The following is a 22,001-nucleotide window of genomic DNA, read 5'->3' on the forward strand; positions in this document are numbered from 1 at the left end:
TGAGCCCATAGTTTTACCCAACCTGAGAATATTAATCTGAGTTTGTTTGATTGGTTTCTGTTGTGAACCTTTAATCGGGCAGCTTCTGTTTGGTTGGGAGGTCATTTAAGTTCGTAGTGTCAGCCTCAATCAGTGTCGAGTGATTGTTGCCTTCAGGATTCTCGTGTGTTTGAGAGTTGCGAATTCTCAGAAGGATTTAAGACTGTGACTGAAGTCTGTTCTAATATTCATGCTGCAGAAAGCAAAGGAGACGACAATCGTCGAAGGTTCTGAAGAACTTTCAGACAGGAGCTAACCTCACAAAACAGATTTCTCACAATGGATTCAGTCGCACATTCAGCCTGCTTTGGCGAGCTTTCCAACCACCACAGTATTTAACCACAAAAATCACATAATCTTCACCAAATCAATATTTAATTATCACATATAAGGCACCTGTTTTCCACAGAATCGATCTACCAGCATAATTTTTTTTCCAGTCCACAGGTGAAAGATCATTAAGTAAAAGCTGAAATAATGAAACAAAAATAATCTTACTGGAAATGTGTCAAAGTATATTTAAATTCCCAGACTGGAAGTGCACATTATGCAGAACTGTATACATGGAATTATTGGAGTCGGTGTTAATTACTTTATACACTCCCGGGTAACTTAATCTGTAAAAACCTATTAACTTATGTTAATGAGATGAATCTGCAAAATTAAATTAGTGCTACAGTAGTACAGTACAAAAGACATTTTCCTCTAATATGCACGTTCGTTGAAAACCACAACCGATCAAAATAACCGCACACATGCAAGTAAAGGTAGGTGAACCCCAGCTTCTTTAACAGAATAATGCATAATAATACATGTTTTGTGACTGTATTAGATACACAAGCACTAATTTATCTTTTTGGTTTCACAGACAAAACTCACAGATTTTAATTGATAATTAGAAAAGTTATTTTCAGCTGGTATTTATTTACGAGAGGTCGCCACAGCGAGGAGCTCCACGTGTTTGATTTGGCAGAAAGGGAACTAACATGAAAAAGTGGAAATGTAACACATAGAGCACATACACCACAGGGTTTTCATATAAAGATGTTTTTATGATTTCCACCAATGGAAAACTGACAAGGCTGATTTAAAAAAGGAAAAGAAAAATGCTAGAGTTCAGTTTATTCATCCATCTTTGCAAAACTGGAGCCTTGGCAAAGGATGCGCTCTGAGCGTAATCTGGAATTTAAAAACAGCTTTTCTGAGTCGACTGCTTCTACACCTGGGGCATCCAGTTATAGGAAAACAAGGAAAGAAGCTCTGCTGCGGTTGGATCGAAGTCTGAGTGTTTTATCATTGAAGTAAAAAACTTATTCTTCTGTATTCATTTTTGGAATTTCCATTGACAAAACTGCATTATTTTACAAAATGGAGCAACTTTTGCTCCACTTGAGTATTTCCATGTCAGATATTGAGCATGCTGCTATAAATCATGCTCTAAAATATTCTCAAGACTAAAAATATTTGGCTGCTCCTCTGTCATCGGGTGTCGGAGCACTTTCTCAGCTCAGCAGAGCTTTTCAGTGAAATTAGATTTTTTTTTCCCGACTGGAGTTAAATCAGCAGCTGAAATAATTTAAAAAGTTTGTTAATGAGCTTCGGGCAGTGTTTGTTTGTTCTAAATGTGAGGCGTCTGGAGACTGTGGAGCAGCACAGAGGATGTGTTGGTGTGTGGAGAAGTTTCTTTGTGGCGCACAAAATAAAAGGAAAATCTGAAATAGGTAGGGTCCTGATCTCTTATAAATCCATTCATCATTCCTGAGTCAAATAATGCAGAAAATAAAAGACAATAAGGGAAGATGTGCGTTAGATATGCTCTATAATCTGTGTCCAACCAACTAACTAATATTAAATAAGTAAATAAATGTGACATAAAATAAACCTAAAGTACAATTAGGGCTGGGCTATATCATACCGTTCGCGGTAATACCGGTATAATGTTGGGCAACAATAAGAAAATGAAATATCGTGATAGAATATGGGTAAAACGCGCATGCTCAGTGCCTTTGTTTTCATAAGCACATGGCGGAAAAAGCATGGCGGCAACGGAGAATAAGAAGGGCAAAAGCAGATCGTTGAATGAAACGGATGAACCAGAATTGGTTTGTAAAAATGCTGCAACTTCAGTGTGGAACTGGTTTAGCTTTCGTCCGTCAGATACACAACAAAGCACTATTTTTGGTAGAGCATGCTAGCGGGCCATCGTTATTACCGTGTTTTTTGGAAAATACGGCACACTTAAAATCAATCCTTTGATTTTTCTGAAAATCGACAGTGCCCCCTTGATGGATACGAACCCGCACCGCTTGATGGATTGTCGGAGGATTATGGCTATCGTTGGCAGGAGCCTCGCGGAGTGATACGTACTGTGCTTCAACATAATATTACCGTATTGTGTGTGTATAACCTCTTTTTAAGTTTTGTGGATATTATACATGGTTATGCTGAGGATATGTCTTTTGGTTAAACTGTCAGCGAGGAATTTGCATTTGCACTGTTAAATTTTTATATAACTTTAATGCACATAAAAAACAGCTGCTGTTTAAGTGAAAATACATTGATGGTTTTCTTTTTTTGCACTAATAAAGTTGTGGAGTTGTAAAGTATTCTATCTAGTGTAATTATATTGTCAGTTATATCGTTATTGCAAATTTTCAAATGTATATCGTGATAAATATTTTTTGGTCATATCGCCCTGCTCTAAGTACAATTACAGCCATTAATATTCAATACTTTAGTATGTTTGTCTGAAAGAGGTTTCTCTTTTAAATGAGACTCAATATCATTACCTGTATAAATAAAGGTTAAATGAAAATTATGTTAAATTTAAAAAAAAAATCACAGATCGTGAAAGTGGTTTCTTCTGGCTCAGGTTGAACCATTCACTGGAGCCATTTTTTACATTAAACATAACAATGTTATTCTTATCTTTTTTATGTCTTTATTTGCTGGGTTTATTCAGAAAAGGTCTCACTTATTGCATTTTTCGTGACCTGCTGATCAGGATTGATCCTGATTCTGGTTGTCTTTGTTTTGTTACATCAGTGTTTTTTTTCATAAAAGTTTGGTGAATTCAAGTCGTTATTGAGTTGCCATTGGTCGTGCCGCTGCTGTGTGACAAACCCTCTGTTAAAAAACAGCTTATTCCGGTCACAGGCTGATATGAGGTGCTGCACAAAGGCCCAGTATCAGATTAAGAAAGCTTATTTTGAACTGGGAAACATTGTTCTACCTTTTCCTCATGTGTCAATAGAAAAAGCTTTATTAATTTCATAAACTAACTATTTATTGTGTCTGTTGTAAAATGTGAGTGTAGAGAGATCCATGTTAAATGCATCACTAAATGATGTCCACGTTTTAGTTTATTTTACAAAGTTAGATATCATGATGAACTGTTGATGCTGGAGGTGAATCCTGCAGAAACTCTGTTTATGATTAGTTTAGAATCTTGAGAAACAGAATCAGTGTATTTACAGATTTTATGTTCTGTGTTATTAAGTTCTAAAGTTCTAAGGAAGCATCATCGTGGTGTTTTTCCAAACTCAGCTCGAGCCTGCGGAGAAGCTGATGGAGTACGTGATCGCGCTGGGTAGCAGCCGCATGTCAGCATCTTTGCTCGTTCGTCACATCCTCTCAGAGATCGGCGCCTTGGCCGATCAGCTCTGGCAAGCCTTCCAGGTAAACGCCCGCTGCCTTCCCCACACCTGCTCCTCCACCTCTTCTCCTGTGTCTTTATTTTTGGCTCAGTGACAATGCTGATCCCTTTTGTTTCTTTCGTCCTCCGCTGCCCGCTGATAAACTGCAGGTTTATTTTCCCAGTCTCTGCAGCTTTGCAGCTCTTTTTTTTAAAAACCATGTTCAGATCATAAATGTGTGACTTGTGCTCACTGTTTTTTTTGTTTTGTTTTTATTGTTCTTCCCCACAGATTCTCTCTCTCTCTCATACATCTATTTTTTATTTGACCTTTTTGCTCCTCAAAGTCGCCCTTTGTACGAGGCTTCAGGCCCAAACAGTTTGCCCTTATCGACTCATTGCCACGGTCGCGTCTGAAAGACCGTAATCAATACCGCTTCCTACAGGTTTCCTGTCCACCGTATTCAAGAGTTTCTCAGTGGGTTTCTCTGACCAGGTGAGAGCTGCGTGTGACCGGCGTTGCTTCCTGTGAAAGACAGAGGCAGGTGTCATGCCTCCGGGGTCCTGCGAAATGGAAATGTGTAAAAATCAAAATTTAAAAAAAAAGGATACAGACAATTTTCCCCCTTCACTGCTCCTGCTGAGCTTCCCTCCCACTCAGCAGGGTCGGTCACGCTCACTTGAAATTTATCCATGCTGCATTTTTTAGAGCCAAGTTAAAGAGGACAAACAGCTGAACACACTGTTCACTGGAGATATTGACAATGCAAAACAGCCTTGAGCTGCAGTGAAGCCTTTGTCTCCAGCAAACTAGCAGTAATGGGTATCTGTAAGCAAGACTCTGAAGAGGTAGTCCTTCGTAAAAGTGCGGCCCTGTTATCATCCTGTGTGCATGCACGAGGCCTGTAATTGCGAACTTGAATTAAGCAGGATGTTAAACCTGTTGCTATGACGGTGTGACATTTCCAAGCACACGGGCAGCCATCAGTGTGTCCATGGAAATGTCTCAGAGACCATCCCTCCCCACCCCACAAGCCTTTTGTTCCTCTTTTCTTTCAAGGCTAGAGAGATGGGATTGAGATTGGTATTTGCAGACGGCGGTCCCATATTTGCCTGCAGCTCTCTGTGGTTCAGCCTCTCGGGGGAAGAGCTGTGTGGCTCCCATTATGTAAAAAACTGGAGAGCAGCATTTGAAACACACAATCATGCTCTGCTTCACAGTAAATGATGATGGCTGCCTCTGTTGAACCTTCAATTCTTCAATCACAGCCTTCAGAAGAAAACTATTTCAGCCCGCAGTCCTCAATATGTTTTAAATGCCTTCTCCTAACAAAGTATGCTATTAAAAACTAGAGATGGCACGATACCACTTTTTTATGTCCGATACCGATATCATAAATTTGGATATCTGCCGATACCAATATGAATCCGATATAGTGTTTTTTAATCAACAAAACTGTTTTTTTAAATATCTTGCTGCATTTTGTATAAGTTCATACTCAAGTTTAAAACAACAACTACACTAAAGCTATTCTGTTATACCTGTATGCAAAAAAAAAAAAGTTTCATAGTTCAGCAATACTGATCAATCTAATAAACTTAAACCTACACCATCCTTGTCACGGATTGCCGGGGCAAGCCGTGTGGAATGTAGAAAAGGACCCAAAGGGCAGCAGCTCTGGAGCAGGTGAGTGTTTATTTAACAAAAGAAAATACAAACAGCAATGGCATGGGTGAAGGTGAAACAGGAAAACCTAAACTGGGTAAAACTAACAAAACAAACCAGAAACGAAGATGCAGAGGTCTGGGGAAATACATACGGAGAGACGCAGGGAGACCGAGGGGAAACAACACAGACGAACCAGCAATTACTAAGACAGAAAATACAACTTAATACACTCAGAGAACACAGGGAGATTACACACAGGTGGGAAACACAGCTGGGAGTGATTAACATAACGAGACTAGGGAGGCAAACTGAAAACACTCACATAAGATGCAGACCTTCACAATAAAACAGGAACACACGGGCAGAACAGAGTAAACACTAAACAAAGGAAGAACAGAACCAAAATCGAAGAGAAAACACAAAATGCTGGGTCAAAAGGACCCAGGATCATGACAATCCTCCCTATTCTGGTATTTTAAAGAGTACTTAGCGTAAATATTAAGCAACCTAACTAATAGGGTTCCAACTCCCAGCAACAACAAAAATAAATAAATAAAAAATAGGGAACCACCCCTCACGCTCCACCTCATGATGCTTAATCAACGTAATCAACTTTAATTTGATGCAGTGTGAAAAAAAAATGCACAGAAATCAATTATTTTTCAAGAAATATTAAATAGATTCAACATCTTTCTTCAACAAAATTGCAGACTGCACAGATGGTACCTTCCCAAAGGAAAAAGTACTATAGCTTACTAGGGTGTATATATATTAGACTTAATAGTCACTATATACAGTAATTGACTTCTATTCATTTTACATCAAATTAAAACTTTGGGTGTCAGATAATTATTTATTAAAAGCTCGACATTTTAAATGAGAATAAGAAAGAAAAGTATGTCTTTGTGCCCCCTTTTCCCTGTTCATGCCCTATCGGCCCCCCTGGCTAAACTTTGCTAGATCCGCCCCTGCACAGTTACCAGCGTCAGCTACGTAGAAAAAGATCCTCGAGTAGAAAGTAATATTAAATACATTCTAACAACAGCTGATCAAGCTTAAACGTGCTGCTGTTGTTCAGCCGCTGGTTTCCTCTTTCTGGTGCAAAGTGGGCCAAAAACAAACAAGAGAGACGGACTCGCGACAGAAAAGCCGATCAGCTGATCATTAAGCAGTTTCATGATTGAAGTAGCAGCAAGAAGAGGCAGTCGCTTGTTAAGCTTAATGCAGGAATGCTTTACAAACATTCAGAGATGGACTTACACACTTGCTTTACTTCTCTCGGGGATAACTTTGTCGGAGATGAAATGCCGGGTTGCTAGCAAAGCTCCAAATGCTATCCAGACCACCGACAGGTCCCGCATGCCACAGCCGCTCTATCACGTGATGCATACTGCTCCGACGTGCTAACGTTCTGAGGTGAGTTACGGTGTGTTGCAAGTTTTGTGAGGTGCTTTCGTGATATTTAATGGATCGGATTGCATTTTTTATTTTTCTCCGATATCCGATCCAGTAATTTAGGTCAGTATCAGACCGATACGTAATATCGGATCGGCCCATCTCTATTAAAAACACATAGAATGTATTCGTGGTTTGGGGTAGAGCTGGCTGGACTCAAATTAGAGGATGTCTTTGACTCTGTAGTAGTTTTTCTGCCCCAAAATGGACCTTCAGTGAGATTGGTCCACATGAAGAAAAGAAAGTCTGCATCACCTTGCTTACATACACCATCTGTGCATTTTCCCTTTGTTTTAATAAACAAACATTTATTTTAAGCTGTAGCAGATTAAACATTACTTCAGAATAACCAATTTTGACCAAATTCCTGGTGATTTTTCCTTCCTTGTGGTCCTACTTTTGCTTCATTGCACAAAAAGCAAATGCATACATTTGCCTAAGGAAAAAAGAAAACACTGGGCCAGTTTTTTATATCAGGAAAATGTTTTAAACCCATTATTTGCACTCTGTACAGTTTTATATACAAGGGGAAACTGCTGAGTTGTCCACTTATTTAATGTAAAACCAAATGGAAAGCCTCAGGACAAAGTGAGAAGTGCTTTATGTAAGACTGCTATGTCCAAGTAGGGGATTAGTGACTATATGAGTTCAGACTGATTTTTAGAAATTTCTGCCCTTCACCCCAAGGGTGAAGTGCACAAAAAAAAAACTCAAAGTAAAGGTAAATGACACTCATTGTCAGCATTCATGAGGAATTAACTTCACTTTTAACTTAAGTACCAAGCAAACTCCTCAACAACAGCGATTTCAGGTCTATTGGGCTGAAATGTAAGTAGAGTAAAACATAACCCCTTAAACATTTCACCAGAGACTTGCGGGATGTTAACTAGTGAAACAGAAACATCCAGTGAAAGTTCAGTGAAAACTGTACTATGTCATAGATAAGAAGATTGAAAAGCAGTCACAGGCTCTAGTCTGATTTGTGCATGTAGGTCATTCCCCAACTGTGAGGTTCTTAAAATGCTCCAGCACCTTTAGTTTCCTGAAAATACATACAGTGTATAAATAATCTGATACACAGAAGTAGAGATCTATGTAAACTTTTGTATAACAAAGCCTAAAGGTCAACGTTCTTGGGTTTGCACTGGTTTTACACTTAGCTTTGGCTTTTTGGCTTGGGTTTGGAGTAGTTTAAGATCTAGTTTTGGTTGTGGGTAAGTTTTTCTCTTCACTTTAGGCTTGGTTTTGAACTTGTGTTTAGACAAGTTTGAGACTTGGTTTTGTTCTAGAGTTTGGGCCTTTTTGTAGACAGGTTTGTTTTGGGTTTGGACTGGTTTTAGATTTATTTTGGTTTTGGGCTGGTTTAGATCTATTATGGGTTTGGATTGGTTTTAAATCTAGTTTTGAACTTAGTTTTGGGTAGTTTAGGGATTTGATTGGTTTAAGACTTGGTTTTGATCTTGGGTTTAGGCTGGTTTTAGACTTTGTTTTGGGTTTGGACTCATTTTAGATCTAGTTTGGGCTGGTTTTAGATGTAGTTTTGGGTTTGGACTGGTTTTGATGTAGTTTTGGGTTTGAGCTGGTTTTAGATCTAGTTTTGAGTTTGGGCTGGTTTTAGATGTAGTTTTGAGTTTGGACTGGATTTAGACTTTGTTTTAGGTTTGGGCTGGTTTTAGATCTAGTTTAACAGCAAAAATTAAGAAAAATTATGGAATAGGATAAGATAAAAAGAATAACTCACTCTAAACAATAGAATACAAATCAAAATATCAAATTCAAATTTTATTTGTCACGTACACAGTCATACACAGTACGATATGTAGTGAAATGCTTGGACAACTGCTCGTGACCTAAAGAAAACAAAAAAGGAAAAGGCTATGAATAAGATAGGAAATAAATATGAAAAATTAAAAAGGGTAAATTTAACTAGGAAGGAATAAAATATAAACTAAGGTTAAAAATGAAATAACTGTACAACACAAATTAGAATGAAGGGTAAATTTAACTGGGAAAGAATAAGATAAAATATATAAATTAAAGTTGAAAATAAAATAACTGTACAACAAAATACACAATATAGAACTATATAAGAATGTATGAAGAAATATAAATAAATATATACACAATAACAGCAGCTGTACAATTATTAACTGGAAATGAAGAATGTAGTGACCAGTGTTGTGCAATCCACATTATGTCTTGTGCAGTGCAAATATGCTTAAAGTGATTTAAGTGATGAAGTGAAAACAATGTCCAGAATGTCCAGTGTGTGTGTAAGAACTATATGTGTGGGTCAGTACTGTGTGGTGGTGTGATTGAGAAACCGTATCGCCTGCGGGAAGAAGCTCCTCCTCAGTCTCTCTGTGTTGGTCTTCAGGGAGCAGAATCGCTTTCCTGACCTCAACAGAGAGAACAGTCCGTTGCTGGGATGGCTGAGGTCCTTCACGATCTTCCTGGCCTTGGTCCAGCACCGCCTGCTGTAGATTGAGTGCAGGTCAGGGAGCTCGGAGCGGATGGTGCGCTCAGCTGATCGCACAACCCTCTGTAGAGCTCGTCTGTCCTGCATGGTGCTGTTCCCGAACCAGGTTAAGATGTTTCCCGTCAGGATGCTCTCTATGGTGCAGGAGTAAAAGTTCCTGAGCACCTTGGAGGGCAGTTGGAAGTCTCTCAAGCGTCTGAGGTGGTAGAGACGCTGACGGGCCTTTTTCACCACGGTGTTGATGTGACAGGACCATGACAGGTCCTGCGTGATGTGAACTCCGAGGTATTTGAAGCTGTCCACTCTCTCCACTGGGCACTCGTTGATGACGGGGGTCTGGTAGTTCCTCTCCTGCTTAGTGCTGAAGTCCACTATCAGCTCCTTTGTCTTACTGACGTTTAGAAGGAGGTTGTTCCTCTGGCACCAGTTCTCCAGATTCCTAATCTCCTTCAGGTAGGCCGTCTCGTTGTTATCAGAGATCAGGCCCACCACGACGGTGTCGTCAGCAAACTTGATGATGGTGGTGGAGCTGGTAGTGGCCACACAGTCATATGTGTACAAAGAGTACAGCAGGGGGCTCAGAACACACCCCTGGGGGGCTCCAGTGCTGAGAGTGGTGGAGGCTGAGACATGTCCGCCCATCCTTACTGCCTGTGGTCTGCCAGTTAGGAAGTTGAAGATCCACTGACACATAGATGAGCTGAGTCCCAGATGCTCCAGCTTGGTGGTGAGTGTGGAGGGAATTATGGTATTAAATGCAGAGCTGTAGTCTATGAAGAGCATTTTAACATAATTCCCCCTTCTAGTGTCCAAGTGAGTGAGTGATGTGTGGAGGAGATGAGAGATGGCATCGTCTGTGGAACGATTTGGACGGTAAGCGAACTGTAGTAGGTCCAGTGTGTCTGGTAGTGAAGAAATGATGAAGTCTCTGACCAGGCGTTCAAAGCACTTCATCACTACTGAGGTGAGGGCTACAGGGCGGTAGTCATTGAGAGAAGCAGGGTGGGGTTTCTTCGGGACAGGAACAATGATGGACTCTTTGAAGCATGTGGGGATCACCGACTGAGATAAAGAGATGTTGAATATCTCAGTGAACACAGGAGCTAGCTGGTATGCGCAGTCTCTGAGGATACGACCTGGGATGCCGTCTGGTCCTGCTGCTTTCCTGGTGTTCACTCTCATAAAGGCTCTCCTTACTTCATGCTCGGAGATGACGAGCACGTTTCCGGTGCTGGCAGTATCTTCCTGTCTGCAGCCGTTAGCGCCGCTAGCACTAGCATTGTTGGAGTCCTTAGCTGCAGCCTCGAAGCGAGCATAGATGAAGATGAAGATGGCGCCGGTGAGGTCGGCTGCCGTCACGACTGCTCCGACCACTTTTTCTTTGTCTTTGTTTTTTAAGTTAGTTTTCAGCGTTTCTAAATCGGCAAAATCATCACCATTGGGTACATTAGGTATGACAGTGACACTATTGTCTCTATTGGTATACAATTTACTCACAATTCGAAGTTTTTAACTCCGGATCCGAGCTGGCCGAGTGAGATCTTGAGGGAGAACAAAGGGAAGCGGTGGCAGCCTAGAGGGAAGCGAGCCGGCGTCAGGAACAGGCTGAGAGCTCGTGCACACCGCACACCTCTGCCTAGCATCCTGCTCGCCAACGTCCAGTCACTGGAGAACAAGCTTGACGACCTCAGGGCCAGGGTAAATACAAAACTATATGCAATAGAATAAAATACTGTGTCAGAAAAAATCTAACATTTTAGATTTTGGGTCTAGAATGAATGCTTTAACATTTACTTAATTTCTATTGCAGTTTTTAGGTAAAAATAGTTTGACTACATTTTAAAGTGATATAATAGGCTTCTAAAGCCCAAAGAAAAAGTCCAAAGTGCTTCAAATCCTCTTTTAATGACTAACTTTAGTCTTTCAACTAATGAACCAATTCAACACTATACAGCATTAAAATCACTAAAACTTTCTGGCACATTCCTTCCTCAGCTAATTTCAGCCTGAATGTTTATGTCACTAATACTGACTGCGTGATTTGGAGTGACATTAAACTACATATTACTTTGCCGGCGACCCGCTGGGACGCTACAAAGACCCTCTAAGAGCTTCTTGTTCGTCATTCGAAAACCACTGAGCTCTGCAGTTACAAGCTCGCCCCATACAGAACTGAGATCTTTCACACTCTCGGCAGGCTGAGTCAACGCCATGAACAGACCCCTGCCTCAGCTCTTTGTCAGTAGCAGCAGACCCCATGAGCAGTGTTGAGTGAAAAGTAGTTCTCAGCATGGAGGATTTCTTTTGACAGGAGAACCATCATGACAGTGGCAGAAGTGAGTGGGTGGATTTTATTTGTCTCCTTTCATTTTCAAATGTTTTGATTTTTCTTGCCAACATTAACAGGACCATCAGAGAAAGTGAACACTCCTTCATAATAGCATATCACTGGGTGACAGAAATTTATCACCAACACATTCATTTCAAAACAAAATACCCAGTGGTGTGTCTTTATTTCACCTCACGGTGCCTTTAAACCTTTAGCTTAGGTTAATTAATAATCTAATTCTAAACATACTCTGCCACAGAAATATTACTACTAGTTTCACTACTTACCTGTAGCAGTCACATGATCCGATCATCTCGGTAAATTAACCTGTAACGATAGGCCAGCATTTACTGTGTTGCGCCAGAAGCTCGGGAGGAATGAACCAACAAAAAAAACGGCTTCCCTTCATACAGACAGACACCACCCTGTAATCAATATGCAGGTAGGTTCCTAATTAGCCCAATCACATGATACAAGGAGCGAATGCAGCGGAAAGAGAGAAAAGGTGAAGCAAGCAAGCAAACAACCAACAGAGAGAGACACGCGCAACCAGCATCTGCACTTCCGGTTGAGTGAACGCTGGCGCGACTGGCTGCCGCTACTCACCGGCCGCCACTCACCACTATCGCTAACGCTACTGAACTCTGGACTTCTGGACTTTTGTCCTACTCCTGTTTCTAAGGCCCACCGGTGTCCCTACCCGGCTGTTCCTGTCCATGATGTGGCCTTTCAGGATCTATGTACTCTCAGTGTGGGTCTGGATCCTTATGTCATCGATCTACCGACTCGGCACTGGACTTCATCAATATACAGCTGATGAGCTCCTCCGGCTCCGCTTCTCTTTAGCTGCTCCGCCGTTGGCTGCTCTTCATTTCCACACGGACATTGCCTTCCTCCCTCGTCGAAAGTACGTACATCGAGGCTCCCGTCGGTATTTCCATCAGGATAATTCCAAACCAATTCAGTCCTTCTGGTCCACCTCTGGTCGCTCTCAACGGAACCCCTGCAGGTCTATTGACCACAATGTTCTGACTAGTCTGCCTAGGTCGGCTAACACTCTCATCCAGTCCGACAGTATTTCTGTCAATTTTGGCCTGCTTAATATCCGTTCGCTTACGAACAAAGGACATCTCATCCAGGATCTCCTAACAGACCGTAAGTTTGACTTTTTCTGCTTGACTGAGACATGGCAACAGCCCAATGACTTTTCGCAACTCAACGACTCCACCCCCCCGGGGTTTGTTTACACCTGCCAACCTCGCGAGTCCGGCCGTGGTGGTGGCCTCGCGATAATCTATCGCGAGAACTGGAAAGTCTCGCCGCTGTCCGCCCCTACGTACAGCTCCTTTGAATCTGTTGTCTGTCAACTTTCAGGACCTACCCCAACTGTAATAGCTGTCATCTACCGCCCCCCAAAATTTAATTCTGTTTTTATCAGTGACTTTGCCGATCTGCTGACCAATCTAGCTACTGTCTCCCCTAATATAATATTGCTGGGTGACTTTAACGTTCACGTGGATAACTGCGACCATCCCCTTACCAAGGACCTTCTATCCTGCCTTGATAGCTTCAGCCTTAAACAATACATAAACTTCCCTACCCACATTAAGGGCCACACTTTGGACCTAGTCTGCTGTTCTGGACTTACCCCCTCCATCTGTAGAGCTGACGAACTGCTAATTTCGGACCATCTACTTCTCTCCTTTAATGTTCACATGACCCTCTCTGTAATTAACAATCCCCATATTATCTCTTTCCGGAATATCAAGAATATAAATCTTGATATCCTTTCCTCTGCTTTTTCTAGCTGCTTGTCTTCTAACAACTTAGCTATTCAAGAGGACCTGGTACTTTTTTATAATCATAGCCTTAGTAGTATTTTAAATTCCCTGGCTCCACAAAAAACCAGAACTGTACTTTTTTCTCGCTCTGCACCCTGGTACACCCCTGAACTCCGGCTACTGAAAGCTAAAGGCCGACAGCTTGAACGTCTCTATAAGAAAACTGGCCTTACTATTCATAAGGATATGTTTAATAACCACGTTCTGTTTTACCAGGAATGTATTAGTCAAACCAAATCTGCTTATTACTCTGCTATTGTCTGCTCAAGTGAGAACTCTACCAAGACCCTTTTCTCACTATTCAACTCTTTTAACAGGCCACCTGATTCTCTCCCTGCTCATCTCTATTCATCTAACTTCTGTGATGCTCTAATGCTATTCTTTATTGATAAAATTCATAAAATACACTTAGACCTGGACCCTAATGCTCAATGTAGCTTCTCTGTCCTAACTTCTCCCCCTTCTCACTTCCTCTCTTTTTTTCAACTTCCATCCTTAGCTGATATTGCTGATCTCATCCATAAATCAAAGCCTTCTACCTGCCAGCTCGATCCTATCCCCACTGTCCTCGTCAAAGCCTGCTTACTCCCTCTCCTTCCCCTCATATCTGCTATTATTCACTCTTCACTCACCACTGGAACTGTTCCTGCTTCCTTCAAAGTTGCTGCTATTACCCCAATTCTGAAAAAAACTGGTCTAGATCCCAACAACTTTAATAATTTTCATCCTATCTCCAATCTACCATTTCTCTCAAAAATCCTTGAAAGAATAGTTGCTTCACAAGTCCATCTTCACCTAACTGATAATAACCTTTACGAACAGTTCCAGTCTGGCTTTCGTCCTCTACATAGCACTGAAACTGCTCTTATAAAAATAACAAACGACCTTCTTATAGCAGCTGATTCTGGTCTCCTCTCCATCCTTATCCTTCTTGATCTGAGTGCAGCTTTTGACACCATCTCTCATCCCATTCTCCTTAGCAGATTAGCTTCTATTGGTCTCTCTCACACTCCACTAGCCTGGTTTAAATCATACCTATCTGACCGCACTCAGTTCATTCAATTAAAATCCTTCACTTCTCAGCTTTCTCCTTTATCCACTGGGGTGCCCCAGGGATCTGTCCTCGGGCCCCTTCTTTTCATCATCTACCTTCTTCCACTCGGACATATTTTTCGTAAATATAATATTCAGTTCCACTGCTACGCCGATGACACCCAGCTCTATCTCTCTACCAAACCTGACTCTACTCTTCCTCCACCCTCCCTCATCCTCTGTCTAGCTGAACTTAATTCTTGGTTCTCCTCCAACTTTCTTAAACTCAACAGCAATAAATCGGAACTTCTTCTGGTTGGCACTAAACGACTGCTATCCAGAATTAACAATTTCTCTCTCACCATCAATAACTCGCTGGTCCCTATCTCTCCCTCTGTGAAAAGCTTGGGTGTCATTCTCGATAGCACATTATCCTTTAACTCACATATCAATAATATTACACGTGCAGCATATTTCCAACTCCGTAACATTAATCGCCTCCGCCCCTTCCTCACACCTCACGCCACTGCCATTCTCATCCATAATCTTGTTATCTCTAGAATTGACTACTGCAACTCATTATTATTTGGCCTTACACAAAAATCTATCAACAAGCTCCAACGTGTCCAGAACTCTGCTGCCCGTATTATTACTAGGACTTCTTCTACCCACCACATCTCCCCAATCCTGAAGCAACTTCACTGGCTCCCGGTCAAATTTCGCATCCATTTTAAAATAATTCTGTATACATTCAAGGCTATTCATTCTCTCTCTCCACCGTACCTCTCTGACTTATTACAGATGAAGCTCCCATCCCGCTGCCTCAGATCTTCATCTTCTCTTTCTCTCTCTGTTCCCTCTGCTCGTCTGATCACAATGGGAGGGAGGGCCTTTAGCTGCTCTGCCCCTCGACTTTGGAATTCCCTACCCCCGGACCTCAGAAATATTAGTTCATTCTCTCTTTTTAAGTCCACCCTCAAAACTCATCTGTTTAAAATTGCCTATTCTTAAATTTCTGTATGTTTTAACTTTTATCTTCTATTTTTATCATTGTGTATATTTCCAGTTTTTATCTGTTGTACAGTGTCCTTGGGTGCTTTGAAAGGCGCTATTTAAATAAAATGTATTATTATTATTATTATTATTATTATTATTATTATTATTAACCCATCCGGCCACATAAGTATAAAAGTACATCCAGTTCTCAGTAGGGCTGCCACGATTAATCGGCTTGGCTGAGATTAAAGTTATAGTTTTTACACAGCTGAATAAACATCAAGCAGACAACTGATTATCAGAAGTGTGAGATGCTGGAGAATATACTCCGGTGTCCTGTTATATTTTAAATAGCAAGGAGTTTATTAAACTTCAAATCTGCAAATTTCATTAAAATTTAATAAACCATCATCTTGTCTTTATTGTTAGTTAGCACATACCTGAAACACTTAAGGCTATAAGCTAATGATAGTTATATAAGAGCAGATGCTGCTGGTGCAATAAGCTGTACGTCCAATGGGTGATGATCTGATTAGTCGACTAATCGCAAAAATAATCGGTGACTAGTCAACTATCAAAATAATCGTTTGTGGCAGCAAAGTAATATGTAGTTTAATGTCACTCCAAATCACGCAGTCAGTATTAGTGACATAAACATTCAGGCTGAAATTAGCTGCTATGTGTGGTGCCGTTAAGGAATGTGCCAGAAAGTTTTAGTCATTTTAATGCTGTATAGCAGCCCTAGTTCTCAGCTGGAGATACTACAGTTTTTTGGCTAACCTTCATCTTTAAACTAATGATTCAGATCAGATTCAGTCCCACGCGGGCTTAAAGTGACTAAAACTTTGCAACACATTCTCACTCCCAAAGTGTAATATTTTATGCTAGGTGACAAATCGTCAACATCTTACACTTCTGGGCACCCAACACGTCCCTTAATTATGAAATCGGAAAAATTAGGAAACATGAGAACCGTTTGGAATCAATCTACACATGTTTGTTCATTTTACTTAAATCGCTTTGGAAAACACTATTTAGGCTACGTCCACATGTACACGGGTATTTTTGAAAACGGAGATTTTCCGTTTTCGTTTTAAAAAATAATCCCGTCCACACGTAAAGGCAGAAATGAAGGAAAACGCTGCTAGGAACATGCCAAAGCAGCAGGTGGCGATATATTCCTAACCGTGCAGAAATGTTGGCCAATCAGAAGTCTAGAAGCCTCGGTGGGAAAAAGTAAACAAAGCTGGGGCATAGAAGCAGAACCGAGTCGTATGTGTGGAGGGACAGTAACTGTATGTGTATATGTAAGCATTTAAACACTGCAGAGAGTACAATTAACAGTAACAGTATTGTAGAAATTCATTTCACCGAAACAATAACGTGGCGCACAGTGTGACATCAAAAAATGCGCACACATTTGACGCTGCATTTTCTCCGTTTTTTTTTCGTCCGCGCGTAAATGCAAAAACAGAGTTTTCAAAAATATCCACCCTGGCCGGAGTTTTTAAAAATCTTCGTTTTCAGTGACCAAAAACGCCGTTTACGTGTGGACGAAAGGTGCAAACGCATAGAAAAATCTGCGTTTTCAAAAATACCCAGGTACGTGTGGACATAGCCTTAATGTCATTATAGTGCTGGATAAGGTTAGGGATCAGGTTAGGGTTAGGGCTGGAATACATGGCTGGAATGTGTATTACCGCGGGACCGTAATTCTATTGGATTTAACCCATAACCTGGCGCATAGCATAAGAACGCTGAAGGTCACCTTTCGCGTTCCTCAGGAACGCCTTGGGAATAAGAACGGGCTGAACTTTATGGCAGATGAGTTTGGAGTACATTTAGTTTTTGACTGGCTTTAAACGTGGTTTGGTGGTTTGGACATATTTTGGTGTATGTTTTAGTCTCTGTTTTGCAATTGCATGAAGATTTATTGTCTTCATGTAATACCTGAACGATGTAAATAACTCGCAAAAATAACATGTTTTTCATGCGATCAGCAGGTCAGTTTATTTATTGTGTCTGTGATTTGTCATGTCATTCAGTTGATTTTCTGTCTAACAGCATCTAATAATGTTCGTAATCATTTATTCCTGTGGGAGATCTGTGACACCGGACAATCTAAATATGCATATAAACAACGTTAAACTCTGGATTGCATTGACAAACACGCTGCTGCCCTGTAGCACACGATCATAGAGCTGTGTGCGTCATGAGTTATCCATCAAATAGTGAGTTGCTATGCATTTCTGTCTACTCTTGATAAAAAACACTGATTACATTAATCAGAGCTGAGCATTAGTCATACGAGCAGCACATTGAAATTTACAGGAAACCTTTGGGAGCTGGAGTGATGAGAAACCTTGGTTTGAAACCTTGTTTGGTTTGAGCGTGCCTCTCTCTGGGTTTGTGATTTTGCCTTGAAAAATGAAGAAAATAAATGCAGCTTTCTGTTGGCATTCATTCTGCTGTATTTCCCTAGAAATGAAATACATCATTGAGGGCTAAACTGAGGTTCTCAGGCGGTGAGTAAGAGGATGTTGGATTTCTGCAGACCTACCAGATCGTTTTAGAACGACGCTGATAGGCTGGTTAATTGAACAGTTGATTGTTTAATTAGTAATTTCTTTCCATTGAAGGGACAAACTTAATGTTATGAATGCCTCTCTCCTTGGCTTCAGTAAACTGAAACTTTTTAGATTATTTCAAAACCTTTCACATTGTGTTTTGATGATTTTCTTTTCCCCTTTGGTTGTTTCTTTAAGTTTAACAAATCATTTGTCGCAGTTTTCTTTCTCTTTAATAATGGTGGCTTTATTGTTGGCCTTTTTCTGCAGTGCTTCACTCACGTCCAGAACATTTATTGCAAAGGTTTGCTGATTGATTTTTGTGTAATAGACCAGTGTACCGCCTTCAGCTAAAAGCAAGGATGTAAATGTTGCTGTCGAAGACGTAAGCCATGATAAACAAGTCAAACTATAAACTCCCACATGCTGACTTTTGTTGGTGGCTATTGAAGAAAGGCTTGAACTGGGCGCTCAGGTGGTGCATTAAGAACGTTTCCCCTGGGAGACGAGAGCTGAAACTTTGTAACTTTAACAGAAAAAGACTTAAAGGCAGAATTTGAGTCCCATGCTGTGTTCCCACAGGTTACTCAGACATCCAGGTACTGTGCACTCTATTTTTAGTGTCTGTCAGTGAGTGATTTATGTGGGCATTGAGATTCAGTTAACCCTTCACTCCTGCTGATAACAGAAGCAGATGGCTTTCCAGTCCTCTCTGTAGGACCCTCCCCCGGACAGGAAGCAGTTCATCTACCCGAACAAAAACTTGACTTTAAGCATTTCTTTTGCAAACCTCAACACAGATTCCCGACATTTAGCTTTACTGAGGAAACATCGAGATTTTTTTAAATCTCACTATAAAGTCATTAGATTTTTATTGTTACTTTTGAAGAGGCAGGTTTTCCCTTTTCGAAGTTCAGACCCCACTTTTGTCATTAAGTAGATTTTAAAACAGTATCTTTATTCTTGTTTTCATAAATATTAATAGAAATGAGCAAAACTGGACAAAACCCAGAAACTAACACTATTTACTATTTACCCAACTAACTAACTTTAATCATAATTTTGTCCTTCTGGAAAGAAACCAGAGAGCACTGACATTCAGGTTTACGAACGCGTAACAAGTGTTCAGAATAACATGTTGGTTCCATATCTTAAATTTTATGCTCAGTTTCCATTTAAAGTGCGCTGTACCAGTAACTGTTGATACATGGAAACATTTTTTAAATAATAAATGAAGAGGAAGCTCCATTTGGTTGGCTGTGTGTACGGATACTGTTAAAGCAGTAATTAATTGAAGTGGTCAGGTCATCGGCACACTGCCGGCCCTCTTTTTCTCCAGCTGGTGGTTCAGAGAGCAGATTGTTCCCATCTGTCCGGGGACTCTCCGCTGACTCAGGCCTTCTTTTTCCAGTGGTGGAAAGGACAGGCGATGATGGCTGAAGGGCGTGGTGTCAGGTTCACACATCATCAACCTTATTTCCTTGTTGTCAATCGTGCTGTCTAGTCAGAGACCTGAACATTGTGCTATGAGCCAGTCTGGAAGCACATTCAAGCGAGAATTAAAATGGATACCAGCACAGGGATGTTATTTGTTGGTTTTTCAGTGGCTGCAAGTGCTGATGACACTATTGTGAACTGTATTATTACAGTTTATATGTCAGTATGTCAGCAGTTAAACTGCTTTTAACAAGTCAGCATTCAATACTGGGTGCAAAAACACATACAAAATTATAATTTAATATATATGTATTATTTGTGATATATTAATTCAAAAATGTTCTTTAAAAACATTCTGAAAGGTAGAAATGTCTTCCACACTATGAATGCCTGGATCCAGATTAGTTTGAGATATTTTCCTATTATAAATATATAAACTGAACGAGCAGCCTAACTGACAGACCCAACAAACTATTTAGTCCCACAGTTTGATTAGATTAATCATAATGAACAGATTTGTCTTCTTCAGGCCGAAGCTTGTAATAATGTTTTTGTTGGAAAATGGAGCACCAAAACATGCAGTTCCACAAATGTCCACTAGGGTTTCCAACAGAGAGTCGGTTCTCATTGCGTGCATTACTAAAATGTCCAGCAATAAACTGTTTTGCTGTCTGTTAGGAATAGTTTCCGTATTCCTAACAGCAGTCCAGGCAGCTGGTGAGCATTAAACTCTATTAAGGCTTTAAAGTTTGAATCCTTAGGGGTGTGGTCTCTTGGACTGACAGGTGTATGGTGAGAGAGGTATTTGTGTGCTAGGCTTATCTGCCATCGTCTGCTGTGCAGCTAATCGTCACGCTGTCCATGACACCTGAGTTCCAGTTTTAGTGAGTAATATTCTAGGATTTAAAATTGGACGTTACTCAGAAATGATTAATTGGGATCTGTATTGCTGCCTTGCAGCTTACTCACTAACCTGGCCAGAGTTAGCTCTGATAACTTAGCTGATAACTTAGCAGTCCTCCCTCTTGTTCAAAGATTGTATTTAAAAAACCAACATGGCTGTGGCAGAAGTGCTAACACGGTAGAGTCCTAACCCCACTGACTTAACTAAAGATGGGTAGCTGTGGTTGTCTTTGGATTTTCATATATGTCGCTTTTACCCTTCTGATCCTAGTTGAAGGAGAGATCCTAATCTTCAAACGCCTGTTTGAAGACTGTTGGCAGTGTCATGCTTTTTTTCTTCTGCTTTTGTTTAGTGGAGGTTTGCAACCTGCTTATAGCTGCATTAGCACCACCCTCTGATGGTTGTAGCACATTACGTCCTACCAGGAGCTTTAAAATGCACACTGACCCGCTGGAGGTCAAGAATTCATCATAAACCTGAATTACAATGTTGATAATCAGATAATGTGAGTCTGTGATGAGGCTCTGTGTTAATGTGTAGGTAGACTTGATGATTGTACTAAAGCAAAGCAGACACTAGCATGTAAACTTCCATATGATGACACTGAGGTGCAAGATGATAAACTGCGCATCACTGAAATTCAGAGCTGTCACGACTAAGGAATTTTTTTTATTTTTTCACATGCACGGCTTCAAGGACACGAGTTCTCAGTGAGTAGTGAGGAGGGCGAGAGGATGAGGGGCTGCGGCACTGTGTAGGCGGGCGTTCCTGTCTGACATATGCCCTCAGAGATGCTCCAGCCCAGTGCCGCTGTCCTTGGAGCGACGCAGCATACAGATAAGCCTCACCATCTGGACGTTTCGCTGTTCTGTCAGAGGTCCGTGACACTCGGTGGCAGCCCCTTAGGACAAAGCACGCAGAGATCCGCCAAACCTCTGGGCAGTGTAAATGCCACTCTGACGCCATTACTATGCACCCTCAGTGGTTGCTGTCCCAGCGTCTGCCTTTTATGCAAAGTGTCGGTGGATACTTCATCCTTTTCTTTTTCTTTTTTTTAAACTGATAGTGCAGAAGATTTTTAGGAGGGTGAAAACAGACAAAAGCACCAAATCTCAGCTGCTGAACAAGCTGAAAACCAGACGACAAATAAATGTCTTTACGGTGGAAATGGGCCCAAATCATGCAAAACTCTATAAACTAGCACTGAAACTGCACGCACGACACAAGAAGATGTAAAACTCGGTCAACAGACCGACGTGAGCAAGTTAATTAATAAGATAAAAATGAGAAACAACAGAAAAAAAGAAACAACAGTCACCGGCAAACACAAACAGAAAGGCAACAAGAGGATGCTAAAAACTTATTAAAACTACAGAAGACACAGAAAATGATTACAATCAAGAGTAGAATTTTAAAAATGTAAGAATCAAAAGTTAAAACCAGTGAACAATCAACATTAATCCAGTAAAAATTATTACAGGGTAAAAACAGACCATAAAAATGGCCTCCCTTTGTTTGAAGGTACTTAATATTCCTTCAGGTCAATTTTAATCTCTAGGATGTGGAGGAAATGGCAGGAAATAAATCTTTGGTGTGGTAAAAGCGTTTTCAGCGTGATG

General features: G+C 40.8%; 1 protein-coding gene across 2 annotated transcripts in view; it reads left to right on the forward strand.

Annotated features, from left to right (window-relative positions):
* mei4 (meiosis-specific, MEI4 homolog) overlaps positions 1–22,001 on the forward strand; it is an 80,343-nt gene that overhangs the window by 25,552 nt on the left and 32,790 nt on the right. Inside the window, exon 4 of one of the 2 annotated variants that reach the window (XM_080883774.1) lies at positions 3,586–3,717. The exons of the other annotated variant lie outside the window; for it this stretch is intronic. Coding sequence (XP_080739900.1) covers positions 3,586–3,717 — 132 coding nt within the window. The remainder of the gene's footprint in view (positions 1–3,585; positions 3,718–22,001) is intronic. 2 annotated transcript variants of the gene reach the window in all.

Source organism: Rhamphochromis sp. 'chilingali' (assembly GCF_963969265.1).
Source record: "Rhamphochromis sp. 'chilingali' genome assembly, chromosome: 5".
NCBI classification, from domain to species: Eukaryota; Metazoa; Chordata; class Actinopteri; order Cichliformes; family Cichlidae; genus Rhamphochromis; species Rhamphochromis sp. 'chilingali'.